Source organism: Pseudoliparis swirei, chromosome 22 (genome assembly GCF_029220125.1).
Source record: "Pseudoliparis swirei isolate HS2019 ecotype Mariana Trench chromosome 22, NWPU_hadal_v1, whole genome shotgun sequence".
Lineage (NCBI taxonomy): Eukaryota > Metazoa > Chordata > Actinopteri > Perciformes > Liparidae > Pseudoliparis > Pseudoliparis swirei.
The window spans coordinates 1,812,092-1,829,107 of NC_079409.1; the positions used below are offsets into that span (position 1 = coordinate 1,812,092).

The following is a 17,016-nucleotide window of genomic DNA, read 5'->3' on the forward strand; positions in this document are numbered from 1 at the left end:
TATATATTAATATATATATATATATTATTATTTATGTTTTTATATATATATATATATATATATAATATATTTTTAAAATGTCTCTGTGGACCTCCGGAAGTCTCCGGCTTCAGTCCTGCAGATCTGCTGGTACCACTGCAGGAGGAGGAGGAGCAGGCCGATGTCAGTAGGTCTTCCTCCAGGACTGGAGGTACATCTGGAAGGCCACGAGAGGGTTTCTATTCTTCAGACTCGGGTGGAAGACGTCAAAGTCGGCCCTCCTCACCCGCTGCAGGTAGTCCTCCAGCACCACCTGCACACCACCGAAGAAGAAGAGACCGCGTTACCAGCCATTTGGTTAAAACCAGCACATTTAAAATGATAAGATATGAGCCGGCCTCTCTTCATAGACCGGAGGACTCACCGTCTGGAGGAAGGCCACGTTGGCAGCGGCTGGGACGCTGCTGCTGAACGACCGCGCCTGAAGGCCACACACAGATCCACACTGAGCTGCTGCATGTAAACAACATGGACAACAACAAGCAGGAAAACAACAACAACAAGGTGCATCTGAAGGCCTTGTATCTAGAGATCTCAGAAACACTGGAACAGCAGAAGGAAGAAGAAGAAGAAGAAGAACAAGAAGAAGGAGAAGAAGAACAAGAAGGAGGGGAAGAAGAACAAGGAGGAGAACAAGAACAAGAAGATCCGTACGTGGTGCAGGTGGACGTGAGCCTGGCTGGCGATGTCGTACACCACGTCTCTGACCTTCTGCTCACGGCTGCCTCGGATGAAGTCCTCTTGAGAAGCTCCGTGCTGCAGGAGACACACAAAATGCTTCAAACAACAACAACCTCTCCTTTTTACTTTGTGGACACTTTACTGTTCCTGAAAAGCTTCCCCGTCTTGTATTTTAATATATTCTTCAAGCCATCCAGGCCATTTAAAAGGTACGCTGCTGCCTCTGTCCACCAGGGGGCGCCAGAACCAACACAACGAACGACTAATGGAGCTTTAAATCATGCTGGATCTATTTTAAGAGTTCATCTATATTTATGAAAGTAACTGATAAACAATTGTAAACATGGCAAAATTAATCAAATTCATGCGACCATTACTGATTGTATTATCAATATTATTCTGCTATTACTGGTGAGACGGTTGCCATTACAACTCTCATTATATGTATGATAAGCGGGGTGTGAACAGCGCCCCCTTCAGGCAGCGGAGGGGAGGTCGTGCTCAGCCTCCTCATCCTCAGGCTGAAGATCTTAAGAGCAGAGACTTCAACCTAAATACACCTGCACGGAGTCCTGAGAACACAGATGCGTTGTTTGTTTATACCTGTGTGTGTGTGTCCATGTGTGTGTGTGTTTTCATGTGTGTGTGTGTGTGTGTGTGTGTTTGTGTCATCTTTGGGAACGACTGCTGGATGTTTACACTTCTGACTAAACCAGTTATTTAACCCTCACAACAGGAGCTGTTCACATGACACATGAATAATATTGTGTTCATCCCAATTTCACACAGAGAACATATTATATATATATATATGGATATATTATATTTACAATATATATATATATATTATATTTATATGTATAAAATATCCATATATATATAATTTATAATATATATATTTACAATATAAAATATATATAATATGTATATATACACTACCGTTCAAAAGTTTGGGATCACTTAGAAATGTCCTTATTTTTCAAAGAAAAGCATTGTTTTTTTTCAATGAAGATAACATTAAATCAATCATAAATACACTCTACATTGTTAATGTGGTAAATGACTATTCTAGGTGGAAATGTCTGGTTTCTAATGAAATATCTCCAGAGGTGTATAGAGGCCCATTTCCATCAACTATCACTCCAGTGTTCTAATGGTACATTGTGTTTGCTCATCGCCTTAGAAGACTAATGGATGATTAGAAAACCCTTGTGCAATTATGTTAGCACAGCTGAAAACTGTTTTGCTGATGAGAGAATCTATAAAACTGGCCTTCCTTTGAGCTAGTTGATTATCTGGAGCATCACATTTGTGGGTTCGATAAGACTCTCAAAATGGCCAGAAAAAAAGAAGTTTCCTGTGAAACTCGCCAGTCTATTCTTGTTCTTAGAAATGAAGGCTATTCCATGCGAGAAATTGCAAAGAAACTGAAAATGTCCTCCAGCGGTGTGTACTACTCCCTTCAGAGAACAGCACAAACGGGCTCTAACCAGAGCAGAAAGAGAAGTGGGAGGCGCCGGTGCACAACTCAGCAAGAAGACAAGTACATTAGAGTCTCTAGTTTGAGAAATAGACGCCTCACAGGTCCTCAACTGGCAGCTTCTTTAAATGGTACCCAAAACGCCAGTGTCAACGTCGACAGTGAAGAGGCGGCTCCGGGATGCTGGCCTTCTAGGCAGAGTGGCAAAGAAAAGCCATATCTGAGACTGGCCAATGAAAAGAAAAGATTGGTATGGGCAAAAGAACACAGGCATTGGACAGAGGAAGATTGGAAAAAGGTGTTCTGGACAGATGAATCCAAGTTTGAGGTGTTTGGATCACACAGAAGAACATTTGTGACACGCAGAACAGGTGAAAAGATGCTGGAAGAGTGCCTGACACCATCTGTCAAGCATGGTGGAGGTCATGTGATGGTCTGGGGCTGCTTTGGTGCTGGGAAAGTGAGAGATTTGTACCAGGTCAAAGGGATTTTAAATAAGGAAGGCTATCACTCCATTTTGCGACGCCATGCCATACCCTGTGGGCAGCGCTTGATTGGAGCCAATGTCCTCCTCCAACAGGACAATGACCCAAAGCACACCTCCACATTGTGCAAGAACTCTTGAGGGAAGAAGCAGGCAGCTGCTGTCTGTAATGGAGTGGCCAGTCACCAGATCTCAACCATTGAGCTGTTGTGGGAGCAGCTTGACCGTATGGTCCTCAAGAAGTGCCCATCAAGCCAATCCAACTTGTGGCGGTGCTTCAGGAAGCGTGGGGTGACATTTCAACAGATTACCTCAACAAATTAACAGCTAGAATGACAAAGGTCTGCAATGCTGTCATTGCTGCAAAAGGAGCATTCTTTGACGAAAGCAAAGTTTGAAGAAAAAAATTAATACTTCAAATACAAATCATTATTTCTAACCTTGTCAATGTCTTGACTATATTTTCTATACATTTTGCAACTCATTTGATAAATAAAAGTGTGAGTTTTCATGGAAAACACGAAATTGTCTGGGTGATCCCAAACTTTTGAACGGTAGTGTATATAAATAGAAAATATATATAATATGTATATTATATTTATATAATATATATAAATAAATAGAAATTATATTTATATATATATTATATTTCCATCCATCCATTATCAATACCACTTATCCTCATTAGGGTCGCTGGAGCCGATCCCAGCTGACATAGGGCGAAGGCAGGGGACACCCTGGACAGGCCGCCAGTCCATCGAGGTATATTATATTTATATATATAAATTAGGGCTGTGAAACGATTACAATTTTTAATCAGGTTAATCACAGGTTTCTGTGGATTAATCATGATTAATCCCATATATACATTCAGGGTTTTTCTTGGGTCAAAATGGGTCTTCGGTGCTCCCACCGTCTGTTCATTGAGTGAGTGATCAGCAGCTGGCCGCTCACAGTTGCGTATTGATCAGACAAGAAGACACGCTTATCAACTCCAGTGTTTCCCCTCCTATTATAACAGGGGAAATCTCCACCCGTCACCCTGTAATTTTCGTCTACCCCCCCCCCGTCAACAATTCTCGGCTCGCGCGACAGAGCGATGCGCGCGCCGGCATCGAAGCTCTGCAGCGCGAGCCGAGAGAAGAGTTGTTGACGGGGGGTGAGGGGGGTGCAAGTGACTTTTTTTTTTCTCGATGTGCGCGCACACGCCGGCATCCGAGCTCTGCGGCGCACGAGACGGAGATTGGAGTCGTGTTAACGTGACACTAGAGACAGAACGACACGCTGCTGGAGAGACGACCAACAACAGACGGATTGAAGCTCATTCTGCGCATGCGTTAAATGCGTTTAAAAAAAAAAACTAGTTAAACCTGTAATTTAATTAACGCGTTATTTTTCACAGCACTAATATAAATATATATATATAAACTGCATCCTGTCAATCGCCGTGACAAACTTCTTTTAATTCTATCGTTTGCTTCAATTTTTTTTGCAGTGTCATAACAGATTTTATTAATACTAAATAAATCACATCATTGTGTTTTTATATCACCAGCAGAACATGCACGTTGCTTTTTAAGGTTTAATTAAACAGCAAGACGACAAAACCCTTTTTCTATGATTGTGTTTTATTCATAAAAATGTGTTTCAGGGTTGAACTGAAGTAAATTAAATTACACTTTTAATAAGTTGTTGCATGTTCTTCTGTTTATGGACTAAAGCTGGGTGACACGTTTATTATTATTAATTATGCACAGGTCCATGGGCAGGTAGACCTTATGGACTCACCTGCATACACAGGTCCATGGGCAGGTAGACCTTATGGACTCACCTGCATACACAGGTCCATGAGCAGGTAGACCTTATGGACTCACCTGCATACACAGGTCCATGAGCAGGTAGACCTTATGGACTCACCTGCATACACAGGTCCATGGGCAGGTAGACCTTATGGACTCACCTGCATACACAGGTCCATGGCAGGTAGACCTTATGGACTCACCTGCATACACAGGTCCATGAGCAGGTAGACCTTATGGACTCACCTGCATACACAGGTCCATGGGCAGGTAGACCTGATGGACTCACCTGCATACACAGGTCCATGGGCAGATAGACCTTATGGACTCACCTGCATACACAGGTCCATGAGCAGGTAGACCTTATGGACTCACCTGCATACACAGGTCCATGGCAGGTAGACCTTATGGACTCACCTGCATACACAGGTCCATGGCAGGTAGACCTTATGGACTCACCTGCATACACAGGTCCATGAGCAGGTAGACCTTATGGACTCACCTGCATACACAGGTCCATGGGCAGATAGACCTTATGGACTCACCTGCATACACAGGTCCATGGGCAGGTAGACCTTATGGACTCACCTGCATACACAGGTCCATGGCAGGTAGACCTTATGGACTCACCTGCATACACAGGTCCATGGGCAGGTAGACCTTATGGACTCACCTGCATACACAGGTCCATGGGCAGGTAGACCTTATGGACTCACCTGCATACACAGGTCCATGAGCAGGTAGACCTTATGGACTCACCTGCATACACAGGTCCATGAGCAGGTAGACCTTATGGACTCACCTGCATACACAGGTCCATGGGCAGGTAGACCTTATGGACTCACCTGCATACACAGGTCCATGGGCAGGTAGACCTTATGGACTCACCTGCATACACAGGTCCATGGGCAGGTAGACCTTATGGACTCACCTGCATACACAGGTCCATGAGCAGGTAGACCTTATGGACTCACCTGCATACACAGGTCCATGGGCAGGTAGACCTTATGGACTCACCTGCATACACAGGTCCATGGGCAGGTAGACCTTATGGACTCACCTGCATACACAGGTCCATGGGCAGGTAGACCTTATGGACTCACCTGCATACACAGGTCCATGGGCAGGTAGACCTTATGGACTCACCTGCATACACAGGTCCATGGGCAGGTAGACCTTATGGACTCACCTGCATACACAGGTCCATGGGCAGGTAGACCTTATGGACTCACCTGCATACACAGGTCCATGGGCAGGTAGACCTTATGGACTCACCTGCATACACAGGTCCATGGGCAGGTAGACCTTATGGACTCACCTGCATACACAGGTCCATGGAGCAGGTAGACCTTATGGACTCACCTGCATACACAGGTCCATGAGCAGGTAGACCTTATGGACTCACCTGCATACACAGGTCCATGGGCAGGTAGACCTTATGGACTCACCTGCATACACAGGTCCATGGGCAGGTAGACCTTATGGACTCACCTGCATACACAGGTCCATGGCAGGTAGACCTTATGGACTCACCTGCATACACAGGTCCATGGGCAGGTAGACCTTATGGACTCACCTGCATACACAGGTCCATGAGCAGGTAGACCTTATGGACTCACCTGCATACACAGGTCCATGGCAGGTAGACCTTATGGACTCACCTGCATACACAGGTCCATGGCAGGTAGACCTTATGGACTCACCTGCATACACAGGTCCATGGGCAGGTAGACCTGATGGACTCACCTGCATACACAGGTCCATGGCAGGTAGACCTTATGGACTCACCTGCATACACAGGTCCATGAGCAGGTAGACCTTATGGACTCACCTGCATACACAGGTCCATGGGCAGGTAGACCTTATGGACTCACCTGCATACACAGGTCCATGGCAGGTAGACCTTATGGACTCACCTGCATACACAGGTCCATGGCAGGTAGACCTTATGGACTCACCTGCATACACAGGTCCATGGCAGGTAGACCTTATGGACTCACCTGCATACACAGGTCCATGGGCAGGTAGACCTGATGGACTCACCTGCATACACAGGTCCATGGCAGGTAGACCTTATGGACTCACCTGCATACACAGGTCCATGAGCAGGTAGACCTTATGGACTCACCTGCATACACAGGTCCATGGGCAGGTAGACCTTATGGACTCACCTGCATACACAGGTCCATGGCAGGTAGACCTTATGGACTCACCTGCATACACAGGTCCATGGGCAGGTAGACCTTCCTGCGGCCGCTGTGGTACGGCGTGGCCCTCAGACACGTCACGATGCCCTGAGCTTTACCCACGTGGCTCGCTGCGTGGTCGGCGTGGACGTTCCTCACACCTGAAGACAAGAAGACATGTTGGTTCATCTTCTGCTTGGTTTGATATTATTACCATTGACATATAACAACCATTGAAGTGTATATATATATATAATATTCATATATATATTATTATATAAGAGTATATTTATTATTATAATGTATATAATGTAATAATTAGTGCTGTGAAAAATAACGCGTTAACTCAGTTAATTCAATTACAGGTTTAACTAGTTATTTATTTTTAACGCATGCGCAGAATGAGCTTCCAATCCGTCTGTTGTTGGTCGTCGGGACAAAAAAAAAGTCACTTGCAAAATGAGCTTCCAATCCACCACTTCAATCTGAACTCTGTCCGCTCTCATGCAGACGGTCTGTTCATCGGAAATGATCCTTCCGCAGGTTCACCTCCGGAAACCTTGTTACGACTTCTACTTCCTGTAGATCAGGGTCTCAACACGTCGATCGCGACCTGCCAGTCGATCGCGGCGTAGTGTTGGTAGATCGCATGACATTAAAGAGATTGGCCCGCCCCCTGACATGTTCTCTAGAGCACGTCTTTGTTCTTTTATTAAACTAAACATCTGTTGTTGATCGTATCTCCACAGCAGAATGTCATCTCTGTCTCTACGCGTTGCGTTAACACTTATCGATCTCCGTCTGGCGCGCCACAGAGCTCCGTGCGCGCGCATCGGGACCGAGCAAACAAAAGTCACTTGTCAATCTGTCCACCTTTAGATTGTATCATGGTGGAGTTAATGGTTGACAAACAAGAGAAAAATGCTATGTTTAACCCTCCTGTTACCTTTACATTTACGAACATATTTTACCCTCTGGGTCAATTTGACCCCAGCAATTAAAACCTCCAGAAAATTATTAGAATTAATATTGCTTCCCAAGTTTAAGTGTGAGGTACTTTATGTTTGTTTGTTGACTACCTAAATAGCCCTTTGAATAAATAAAAAAGTTGATATTTCTTATATGTTTGACACAGTGAAAAACAGCCTGGGGTCAAATTGACCCCAAAGAACACCGACATTAAACATTGAATGGGGTCAAATTGACCCGAAAGGCAACAGGAGGGTTAAACATTCTGTTTAGGATGAAGATGTATTAATGTTCCATATGGAAGAAAACTGCTAAATAACTGCTGAGTTGCAGCACCATTGTATAGAAGAATGTATAAATGTATATATCCGTCTTTTGTCATAAATCTCTATGTTCTCACAAAATATACCGAGAATATCGGTAATATGTGATTAATCCACAAAAACCTGTGATTAATCCGATTAAAATTTGTAATCGTTTCACAGCCCTAATAATAATATAGATTTGTATTATAATAATATTCATTTATATTATAAAATATATTATTATTATATATATATATTAAAATAAAAAATTTATAATATATATTATAATAATATATATAAATTATTATAATATATATAAATAAATATATAATAATTGCAGTAACTAAAAGTCTACAAAGAAGAATAGATCTTTGCAGGAGACTTGAGAACAAATTAAATGTGTCATTCAATTAAAATGTATTCATTTGAAGTGAGACTGGTTTCCAGCAGCCGGGAGCACCAATCAGGAGGAAGGAGTCGGGACGGAGGACTCACCTAAACACTCCAGCAGCAGGTAGATCAGCGAGGACTGAGTGTTCTCAGAGTATGACTCCAGCTCCTGGAGGTTCCTGTAGGCCCGGTCCTCCAGACCCTTCTCCTGGACACACACACACCACACACCACACACACACAGTCAATCACCTGGAGCCCCGCCCACTCGAGAGAGTGCAGCTTTAACACATGAATCATAGACTTCTATACAACCAGAGGAGTCGCCCCCTGGTGGTCAGGAGAGAGAATGCAGCTTTAACACATGAAGTGCGTCTTACTCTCTCTGTGATGATTCTCAGCAGCCATCTCTTGGTCAGCTGATGTTTCCTCACCGCCTGCAAAACACCAAACAGACTGTTAAAGAGAAGTAACTAAAGTAACTAAAGTAGCCAAACTAACTAAAGTAGCACATCTAATCTCCGGTACCCGTCAGTATTTACCCTCCACAGCTCGGTGCTGACCGGCTGGTTCGGAGGCTCGTCTCTGTAGACCTCCTCGATGGCCGTCTTCCAGAACTGCATCCGCATCAACCCGATGGTCTTCTGGGACACGGAGTCCTTCACCTTGTGGACAAACAACAACAACAAAAAGGAAATAAATTCCTTCGACCAGCTGAGAATAATAACGACCTGGAGGCTCGGGGAGCGTCTCTCCGTGGGACTACCTGCCTGGGCCAGCTCCACGTTGAAGGCCCTCAGAGCCAGAGAGGAGCGCCGGGCCTCCTCTGGGAGGAGGAGGGAGGACACGTAGCCGTCATAGTCTCTGGACCTGTGGAGGAAGAGGAGGAGGAGGAGGAGGAGATGCTATTGATGTCATTCTTTATTTTCAAATAGTTATTAAAACTGTAAAATCTGTAATTACTTTTTAAAAGTCAAAAAGTCAAAAAATAGAATAAGAATGAAATCACAATATTACAAAATAGAATAGAAGAAAAGTCAAAAAATCACAATATATATATATTCTCTAAATAAAATAAAATAAGAGAAAAATCACAATATTTTGTAAAAATAAAATAAGAAAACATCTCAATATTTAAACAAAATAGAATAAAAGAAAAAATCACAATATATATATATATATATATATATTTTAAAGAATAAAATACGATAAATTCACAATACATACAAAAATAGACTAAGAAACATTCACAATAAATTTTAAAAATAGAATAGAATAATAAGAAAAAAATCACAATATATAAAAGAAAATAGATTGAGAAAAAATAACAATATATATATATATATATATAAAGACTATATTAAAATATATATAATAGAATAATATTAAATTAACAAGTAAATACAAACATGAACCCTTTTAAGGATACAAGTACTTCTTGGATCACTGCATGGTCACATAAATCTACAGACACACCGGATGTCCCGATGGAGTCGTGGACCCACCGGACCAGCTCCATGCAGACCTTCTGGTGGTCCGCCGCCGCCGCGTTGCTCGCCGCCCGCCGGAGGCGAACCCCGCCGGATACGAGCTCCCCGAGGAGGACGCGACACAGCGACGTGTTACTGCTCAGAGCTCCACGTTTAGCCCCGAAACTCGCTGCCATGTTCCCCTTAAAATGTTCACCCCTGGTGTCACCATCAAAACATTCCCCCCGAAAACAACCGACAGCGAACGGGATGTGACCTCCGCTTCTCTTTTTTTGTTTAGTCACTACAAATACATACCGGTGAGTTGTGAAGCATTAATTTACATACATGTGATTAAAAAATATTTAACATAGAAGAATAACAACCGTAAATGCGTTGTAATTGTGTTTAGGAAAAACGGGAAGTAGACGGTGTCGGACTTGATCCACATCCGCCACAATACCGGAAGTTGACTATCCTACCGCCAAAATAAGAGGAGCACATATTCTACTCGCGACTTACACGGCTCTGTATCGTTAGAACAATAATTATGAATCGTTTCTTCTGTATTTTCTACTTTATTCCATTCAAATATCTTGTAGAACATGAAGATACGACGGACTAGTTGTCACAGTAACTTAATATCTGGCTTCTGTCTTTATTTTGAAAATACTACTTGAAAGCGCTGCTGTGTTTTAATTTCAAATGTATAACATTTAAAAATCAATCTGCAGTTGAAGTAAGGATGTGTGTGATGACATTTATTCATGTCAGTTTTATTATTTGGGCATGTATTTTGAAGTCTTAACATAAAGAAAATCTGTTATGACGGTATACACCCTGTTTCGATTGTTGTCTATGTTTCACACCAGATCCTCTCTAAGGTGGGTTTGAATGTCAGTAGATAATGTTTTATTTGACTATAATCTAAATATGTGTACATTATGTGTTGTATGTAATATGCCTAAAGGGGCTGCAACTTTCTTTTGCCAAGAAAAAGGTTTTGTTTGCTATTGTGTCTTTAAAATAAATGATAATATAACTGTATATTTGTTTATTTCAGGAGCTACTGAAGCCCATTTCAGTCACTGTGAGAAAACAAATACAAAGAGACATACGTCACCATTAGACCTGCAGGATGCTCATGTGGAGGATCCTGTGGGTCGGACTCGTCAACTTCTCGTCGGATACCTGGGACCTTGTGGGCGTGTCCCGGTTCACCTGGAGGCTCCGCCCAGGAATCCGGATCACAACGACTCGACCGCGGCCCCAACAAGTCCTCCCGACGGGATCCAGGTCACCGGCCCGGAACCAGCAGGGGGGACAGGACGGCCGACGTGTGACCCCGGATGGCGACGTGCGCGGCGGCGCACCAATGCGCGCGACTGGTGCTGCTGGTGTGTCTCAGGATGCTGCTGGTGGGGAGCGAGGGAACGAGGTGAGACACCTTAGGGTGCTTAGGGAACGAGGTGAGACACCTTAGGGTGCTTAAAGGGGACGAGGTGAGACAGCTTAGGGTGCTTAAAGGGGAGGAGGTGAGACACCTTAGGGTGCTTAAAGGGGAGGAGGTGAGACAGCTTCGGGTGCTTAAAGGGGACGAGGTGAGACACCTTAGGGTGCTTAAAGGGGACGAGGTGAGACACCTTAGGGTGCTTAAAGGGGAGGAGGTGAGACAGCTTAGGGTGCTTAAAGGGGAGGAGGTGAGACACCTTAGGGTGCTTAAAGGGGACGAGGTGAGACACCTTAGGGTGCTTAAAGGGGAGGAGGTGAGACAGCTTAGGGTGCTTAAAGGGGACGAGGTGAGACACCTTAGGGTGCTTAAAGGGGAGGAGGTGAGACAGCTTAGGGTGCTTAAAGGGGAGGAGGTGAGACACCTTAGGGTGCTTAAAGGGGAGGAGGTGAGATAGCTTAGGGTGCTTAAAGGGGACGAGGTGAGACACCTTAGGGTGCTTAAAGGGGACGAGGTGAGACACCTTAGGGTGCTTAAAGGGGACGAGGTGAGACACCTTAGGGTGCTTAAAGGGGAGGAGGTGAGACAGCTTAGGGTGCTTAAAGGGGAGGAGGTGAGACACCTTAGGGTGCTTAAAGGGGACGAGGTGAGACACCTTAGGGTGCTTAAAGGGAACGAGGTGAGACACCTTAGGGTGCTTAAAGGGGACGAGGTGAGACACCTTAGGGTGCTTAAAGGGGAGGAGGTGAGACACCTTAGGGTGCTTAGGGAACGAGGTGAGACACCTTAGGGTGCTTAAAGGGGAGGAGGTGAGACACCTTAGGGTGCTTAAAGGGGACGAGGTGAGACACCTTAGGGTGCTTAAAGGGGACGAGGTGAGACACCTTAGGGTGCTTAAAGGGGAGGAGGTGAGACACCTTAGGGTGCTTAAAGGGGACGAGGTGAGACACCTTAGGGTGCTTAGGGAACGAGGTGAGACACCTTAGGGTGCTTAAAGGGGAGGAGGTGAGACAGCTTAGGGTGCTTAAAGGGGAGGAGGTGAGACACCTTAGGGTGCTTAAAGGGGATGAGGTGAGACAGCTTAGGGTGCTTAAAGGGGATGAGGTGAGACAGCTTAGGGTGCTTAAAGGGGACGAGGTGAGACACCTTAGGGTGCTTAAAGGGGACGAGGTGAGACACCTTAGGGTGCTTAAAGGGGACGAGGTGAGACACCTTAGGGTGCTTAAAGGGGATGAGGTGAGACACCTTAGGGTGCTTAAAGGGGATGAGGTGAGACAGCTTAGGGTGCTTAAAGGGGACGAGGTGAGACACCTTAGGGTGCTTAAAGGGAACGAGGTGAGACACCTTAGGGTGCTTAAAGGGGAGGAGGTGAGATAGCTTAGGGTGCTTAAAGGGGACGAGGTGAGACAGCTTAGGGTGCTTAAAGGGGACGAGGTGTGACACCTTAGGGTGCTTAAAGGGGACGAGGTGAGATAGCTTAGGGTGCTTAAAGGGGACGAGGTGAGACAGCTTAGGGTGCTTAAAGGGGACGAGGTGAGACACCTTAGGGTGCTTAAAGGGGATGAGGTGAGACAGCTTAGGGTGCTTAAAGGGGACGAGGTGAGACACCTTAGGGTGCTTAGGGAACGAGGTGAGACTCGAGTTATACAACTTATTTAAGTTTTATTTCATACTTGAGGAAAAAAATGTGAAAGCAGTTGATGTGTTACTATAGTTACGAGGTTATTTATGGCAGCAGCAGTGTGGTGCTGCCAGAAAGGTTCACATGTGTTTCTGCTGGTATTAGCAAATCAAACGAGTTATTATTCATATTTAAGTTAAAGCTGTAACACATTTATTATTATTTACATTAAAAACCCAAAATTAATGTTGGAACTCTATTCTCCTCATCCTGCTCAGTGTATCCTAAACGTCCATAAGGAAAGAGGAGAGAGGAGAGGAGAGAGGAGAGGAGCTCAGTGTATCCTAAACGTCCATAAGGAGAGAGGAGAGAGGAGAGAGGAGCTCAGTGTATCCTAAACGTCCATAAGGAGAGAGGAGAGGAGAGGAGAGAGGAGAGAGGAGAGAGGAGCTCAGTGTATCCTAAACGTCCATAAGGAGAGAGGAGAGAGGAGAGGAGAGAGAGGAGAGAGGAGAGAGAGGAGAGAGGAGAGAGAGGAGAGAGGAGAGGAGAGAGGAGAGAGGAGAGGAGGAGAGGAGAGAGGAGAGAGAGAGGAGAGGAGAGAGGAGAGGAGAGAGAGAGAGGAGAGGAGAGGAGAGGGAGAGGAGAGGAGAGAGGAGGAGGAGAGGAGGAGAGGAGAGGAGGAGGAGAGGAGAGAGGAGAGAGGAGAGGAGAGAGAGGAGAGAGAGGAGAGGAGAGGAGAGAGGAGAGAGGAGAGGAGAGGAGAGAGGAGAGAGGAGAGGAGAGGAGAGAGGAGAGAGGAGAGAGGTGGCAGCATCAGTCGTTGAAGTTGATCTGTGAATAATTCCTGCAGTGTTTCTGAGGATGACGTCATCCCGCCGCTCGCCGAGGGCCGTGGCCCCGCCCACTCCCACCACCAGACCCAGTTGGAGCCCCGCGGCAGCCGGACGTACGAGACGTGGCCCTCCAGCCGGCGCCGGGTGCTCCCCGAGGCCGAGTCCACCGTCTTCATGACGGACACGCCGCTCGACGGCGGCGCGTCCCGCCCGCTCTACGGTCGGTGGCGGCGGGCCGCTCGACGAGCTCTCGAAAACATGGTCTTCATCTTCGTCTTCGTCGCCCGCAGGTCACGTGACGGTGGTCCGAGACCCGCTGAGGACGCTGTCCGTGGTGGAGCCCGGCGGCCCCGGCGGCTGCGAGGCGAGCCCCCGGGTGACGGTGGAGGAGACGGCGTTGAAGGCCGGCTGCCTGTACGCCCAGAACGCCGGCTTCTTCAACACCACCGACGACCGTTGCCTCGGCAACGTGGTGAGCGACGGCCGACTGGTGAGGGACAGCGGGGGGGTCCCGAACGCCCAGTTCGGCATCCGGAGGGACGGCAGCCTGGTGTTCGGGTGAGGAGACACGGGGAGATAGATGAACATTTATGAAATGAAATAAAAAGATACAACAAAATAAAATAAATACAATAAAATAAAATATTTAAATATAATATTAAAATGAAATATTACATGTTAAAATGTAGTGAAATTAAATATTTAAATATTGTATTAAAAATGTAATGTTAAAATATAAAAAAAATGAAACATGAAAATATAATAAATACATATTACATGTTAAAATATAAAAAATATATTAAAATATAGTATTAACATTTTATATTAAATGTTAAAATATATAAAAAAACGAAATATAAAAATATAATGAATAAAATCTGAAAATATAATAAACAAAATATTAAATGTTAAAATATTATTTTAAAAAAATTTAAAATTAAATATTACATTTTAAAATATAATAAAATATTAAAATGTGGGTGAGGAAACACAGTAATAAATATTTAAACCAAATAAATGTTTAAATAAAATAAATGTTTAAATAAAATAAATGTTTAAATTGAATAGTGGGGCTGTAACACCCTGTTCTGTTTCTCCTGTGTTCCGTGTCTCCTGTCTCTCCTCTGTGTCTTCTCTGTCTTAATTGTTTAATTCCCTGCACCTGCCCTCAGCCACTCTTGTCTCGTTACTGTCTGATGTCGTACACCTGTGTTCCCCCCTATATATTGTGTCAGTCTTTCCTTTGTCTCCTGTCGGATTGTCGTCTCTAGTTCCGTGTCCTTTTCCCGTCGTCCTGGCCGTGTTCCTGGTTCTGCCTTTTGACCCTGCATGCCCCTTTTGGACCTTGTTGTTTTGTAAACTGTTTTGCCTCATTAAAGAGTGCTTTTTTGTTATTCATATTGTGTCCAGCCTGTCTCTCTGCGCCTGAGCCTCACCCTGTCACAAGAACTTGACAGGGGCTTCCTGTGAAGGAGCTTTATTCACAGAGGACATGAGCTGTGAGATGGTCCCCTCCCCCCTCCAGATACCTGTCCCAGCAGGATGTCCTGGACCAGTCCAACCCGTTCCTGCAGCTGGTCAGCGGTGTGGTCTGGCTGCTGAGGAACGGAGAGCTCTACATCAACCAGAGCCTGGAGGCCGAGTGCAACATACTGGACAACGGTACACACGGGAACGTGCACGCTGGCTGGAGTTATAAATAAAATGTTATCTATGTATTCCAAAAAGTGAGCGTGCCATGATGAAAATATTAAAACATATTTTAGGAATGTTTGTGGAAAACTTTCTGTTATAGTATTGAACCCTCAGAATAACCATGATGATAATAGTAATAATCTTAATGTTCTCGCAGACGTGTTCCGTGAGTTCGTGGACGTGCTGTCGGCGAGGACGGTGGTGGGTCACGATGCCGAGGGCAACGTAGTCCTGTTCCACGTGGACGGGCAGACCCTGAAGAGAGGGTGGGTCCTCGTTCATGTCCATCCGACTCGTGATCACTTGGTCTACAGATCCGGCGGTTTGGCGGCTTCGTGCCGCGGCCCTCGTCATTCTGCATTCTTTGGTTCTGTTCGCGACGGGGTGCAGCTGTCACCGGCCTTTGAAGCTTAAATCTGAGCCTCGTTAGACGGGTGTGCAGGTTTTACGCAACAAGGCGAAAAACAGGAATTTAATGGGTTTTTTAAACGGCGGCAATAAAACGGTTCTCTTAGTCGTGTGTACGCTAAAAGCTCGTTGAAAGCTCATAAAAACTTTGTGCGTCACCTGTGGGCAGTTTGAGTGTAACGTCTTACTGTGTGTCAGAAGCCAGGAGCATGCTGGGTAGTGGCGTGGCCTCAGGCTGAGCTCAGGCCTCCAGCTCTCAGGTGTGTTCTGCCCTTAGCCAACAGTCATAATTAGATGAGTGTATTCAACGTGTGTGTTCACATGACAGGATGAACCTCTGGGAGGTGGCAGAGTTCCTGAGGAGCCACGGCGTGATCAACGCCATCAACCTGGATGGGGGCGGGTCCTCCAGCTTCGTGGTCAACGGCACGCTGACCAGCTACCCGCCCGACGTCTGGTGAACCGGGGGAAGCTTATTCATCTATAAGTGCAACAGAAGGAATATATTCATTAGGAATCAGCGGCCTGTTCAGTCCGACCTTTGACCTCCGCTCACTGGTCAGATTCCTGCCTTGTGGATTCTTCATTTAAATCGTCATTGTGTTACACCGATCTCTGCCCCCAGTAAACCAGACAGCAGGTGGCGCTGTGCTCGGACCGTCTCCACCGTCTTGTGCGTCCACCCGCGGCGCTGCGAGCCGGCGGATTGCGGCGGCCACGGAGACTGCAAAGATGGCCGCTGCCGGTGCCGGCCGGGCTGGCGGGGCGCCGCCTGCGACGCTGCGGCCTGTCGGCCCGCGGCCTGCGGGCCTTACGGGGTCTGCACCGCCGGTAAGTGTAGGAGGAGGAGCCGATACCTGGACCAACAAAGGGGGCGCCACCTAGTGGCCGAAAGAGAGCACGATGGCCACTGACTGGCCAACTGTGCTGTGACTTAAACTTTAATATCATAATTAATCATTGCATTAAAAAAAGGGGGTAACAAAAAAGAAATATTTATAATAAATACAATTTAAGAAATTATATTTTATGATTAAATGAAAAAAATTGTAATGTCAAATTTAAAAAATACAAATTGCACATGAAATAAAATAAAAAAGACATTAAATAAAAAATGTAATCAAATGTAAAATAATTAAATTGACAAATACATTTAAATAAGAACATATTTTAAAAAAATGTAAACTTAAATTCCATACATTTT

General features: G+C 45.3%; 3 protein-coding genes across 9 annotated transcripts in view; 2 read left to right on the forward strand and 1 right to left on the reverse strand.

The window, feature by feature from the left end:
* Positions 1-11,079, reverse strand: ndufaf6 (NADH:ubiquinone oxidoreductase complex assembly factor 6). 6 transcript variants are annotated; one of them, XM_056405960.1, is made up of 9 exons: positions 9,839-10,913; positions 9,104-9,203; positions 8,876-8,998; positions 8,714-8,770; positions 8,439-8,541; positions 6,697-6,830; positions 694-795; positions 404-460; positions 1-292 (listed from the first exon to the last, which is right to left on the reverse strand). In XM_056405960.1, exons 1-9 carry the CDS (start codon positions 9,997-9,999, stop codon positions 164-166), a joined length of 966 nt encoding a protein of 321 aa, XP_056261935.1. In that variant the 5' UTR covers positions 10,000-10,913; the 3' UTR covers positions 1-163. The 6 variants fall into 6 exon arrangements, with proteins under 6 accessions (XP_056261935.1, XP_056261940.1, XP_056261937.1 ...); XM_056405965.1 differs by lacking the exon at positions 9,839-10,913 and adding an exon at positions 10,994-11,079 and having other exon boundaries at positions 23-292; positions 9,100-9,203; XM_056405962.1 differs by lacking the exon at positions 9,839-10,913 and adding an exon at positions 10,994-11,079 and having other exon boundaries at positions 35-292.
* Positions 11,052-16,453, forward strand: LOC130187957 (N-acetylglucosamine-1-phosphodiester alpha-N-acetylglucosaminidase-like). Of its 2 annotated transcripts, XM_056405968.1 has the most exons (6): positions 11,052-11,240; positions 13,727-13,929; positions 14,000-14,267; positions 15,235-15,371; positions 15,562-15,670; positions 16,141-16,453. In XM_056405968.1, the coding sequence occupies exons 1-6, from the start codon at positions 11,152-11,154 to the stop codon at positions 16,271-16,273; spliced, it is 939 nt and encodes a 312-aa protein (XP_056261943.1). In that variant the 5' UTR covers positions 11,052-11,151; the 3' UTR covers positions 16,274-16,453. The 2 variants fall into 2 exon arrangements, with proteins under 2 accessions (XP_056261943.1, XP_056261942.1); XM_056405967.1 differs by having other exon boundaries at positions 15,562-16,229.
* Positions 16,358-17,016, forward strand: part of LOC130213192 (N-acetylglucosamine-1-phosphodiester alpha-N-acetylglucosaminidase-like) — a gene marked incomplete at its 5' end in the record, with an annotated part of 3,569 nt that continues 2,910 nt past the window's right edge. Inside the window, one exon of the mRNA XM_056444657.1 lies at positions 16,358-16,643. Within this exon, the coding sequence (XP_056300632.1) occupies positions 16,358-16,643 (286 nt within the window). The remainder of the gene's footprint in view (positions 16,644-17,016) is intronic.

Coding starts and splice junctions, on each gene's coding strand:
- ndufaf6 (XM_056405960.1), bottom strand. CDS start 9,999: ATGGCAGCGAGTTTCGGGGCTAAACGTGGAGCTCTGAGCAGTAACACG. Junction 8,771..8,875: donor TCAGCACCGAGCTGTGGAGG/GTAAATACTGAC, acceptor GGTGTTTTGCAG/GCGGTGAGGAAACATCAGCT. Junction 461..693: donor CTCACGTCCACCTGCACCAC/GTACGGATCTTC, acceptor TGTGGCCTTCAG/GCGCGGTCGTTCAGCAGCAG.
- LOC130187957 (XM_056405967.1), top strand. CDS start 11,152: ATGGCGACGTGCGCGGCGGCGCACCAATGCGCGCGACTGGTGCTGCTG. Junction 11,241..13,726: donor GTGGGGAGCGAGGGAACGAG/GTGAGACACCTT, acceptor TAATTCCTGCAG/TGTTTCTGAGGATGACGTCA. Junction 14,268..15,234: donor GACGGCAGCCTGGTGTTCGG/GTGAGGAGACAC, acceptor TCCCCCCTCCAG/ATACCTGTCCCAGCAGGATG.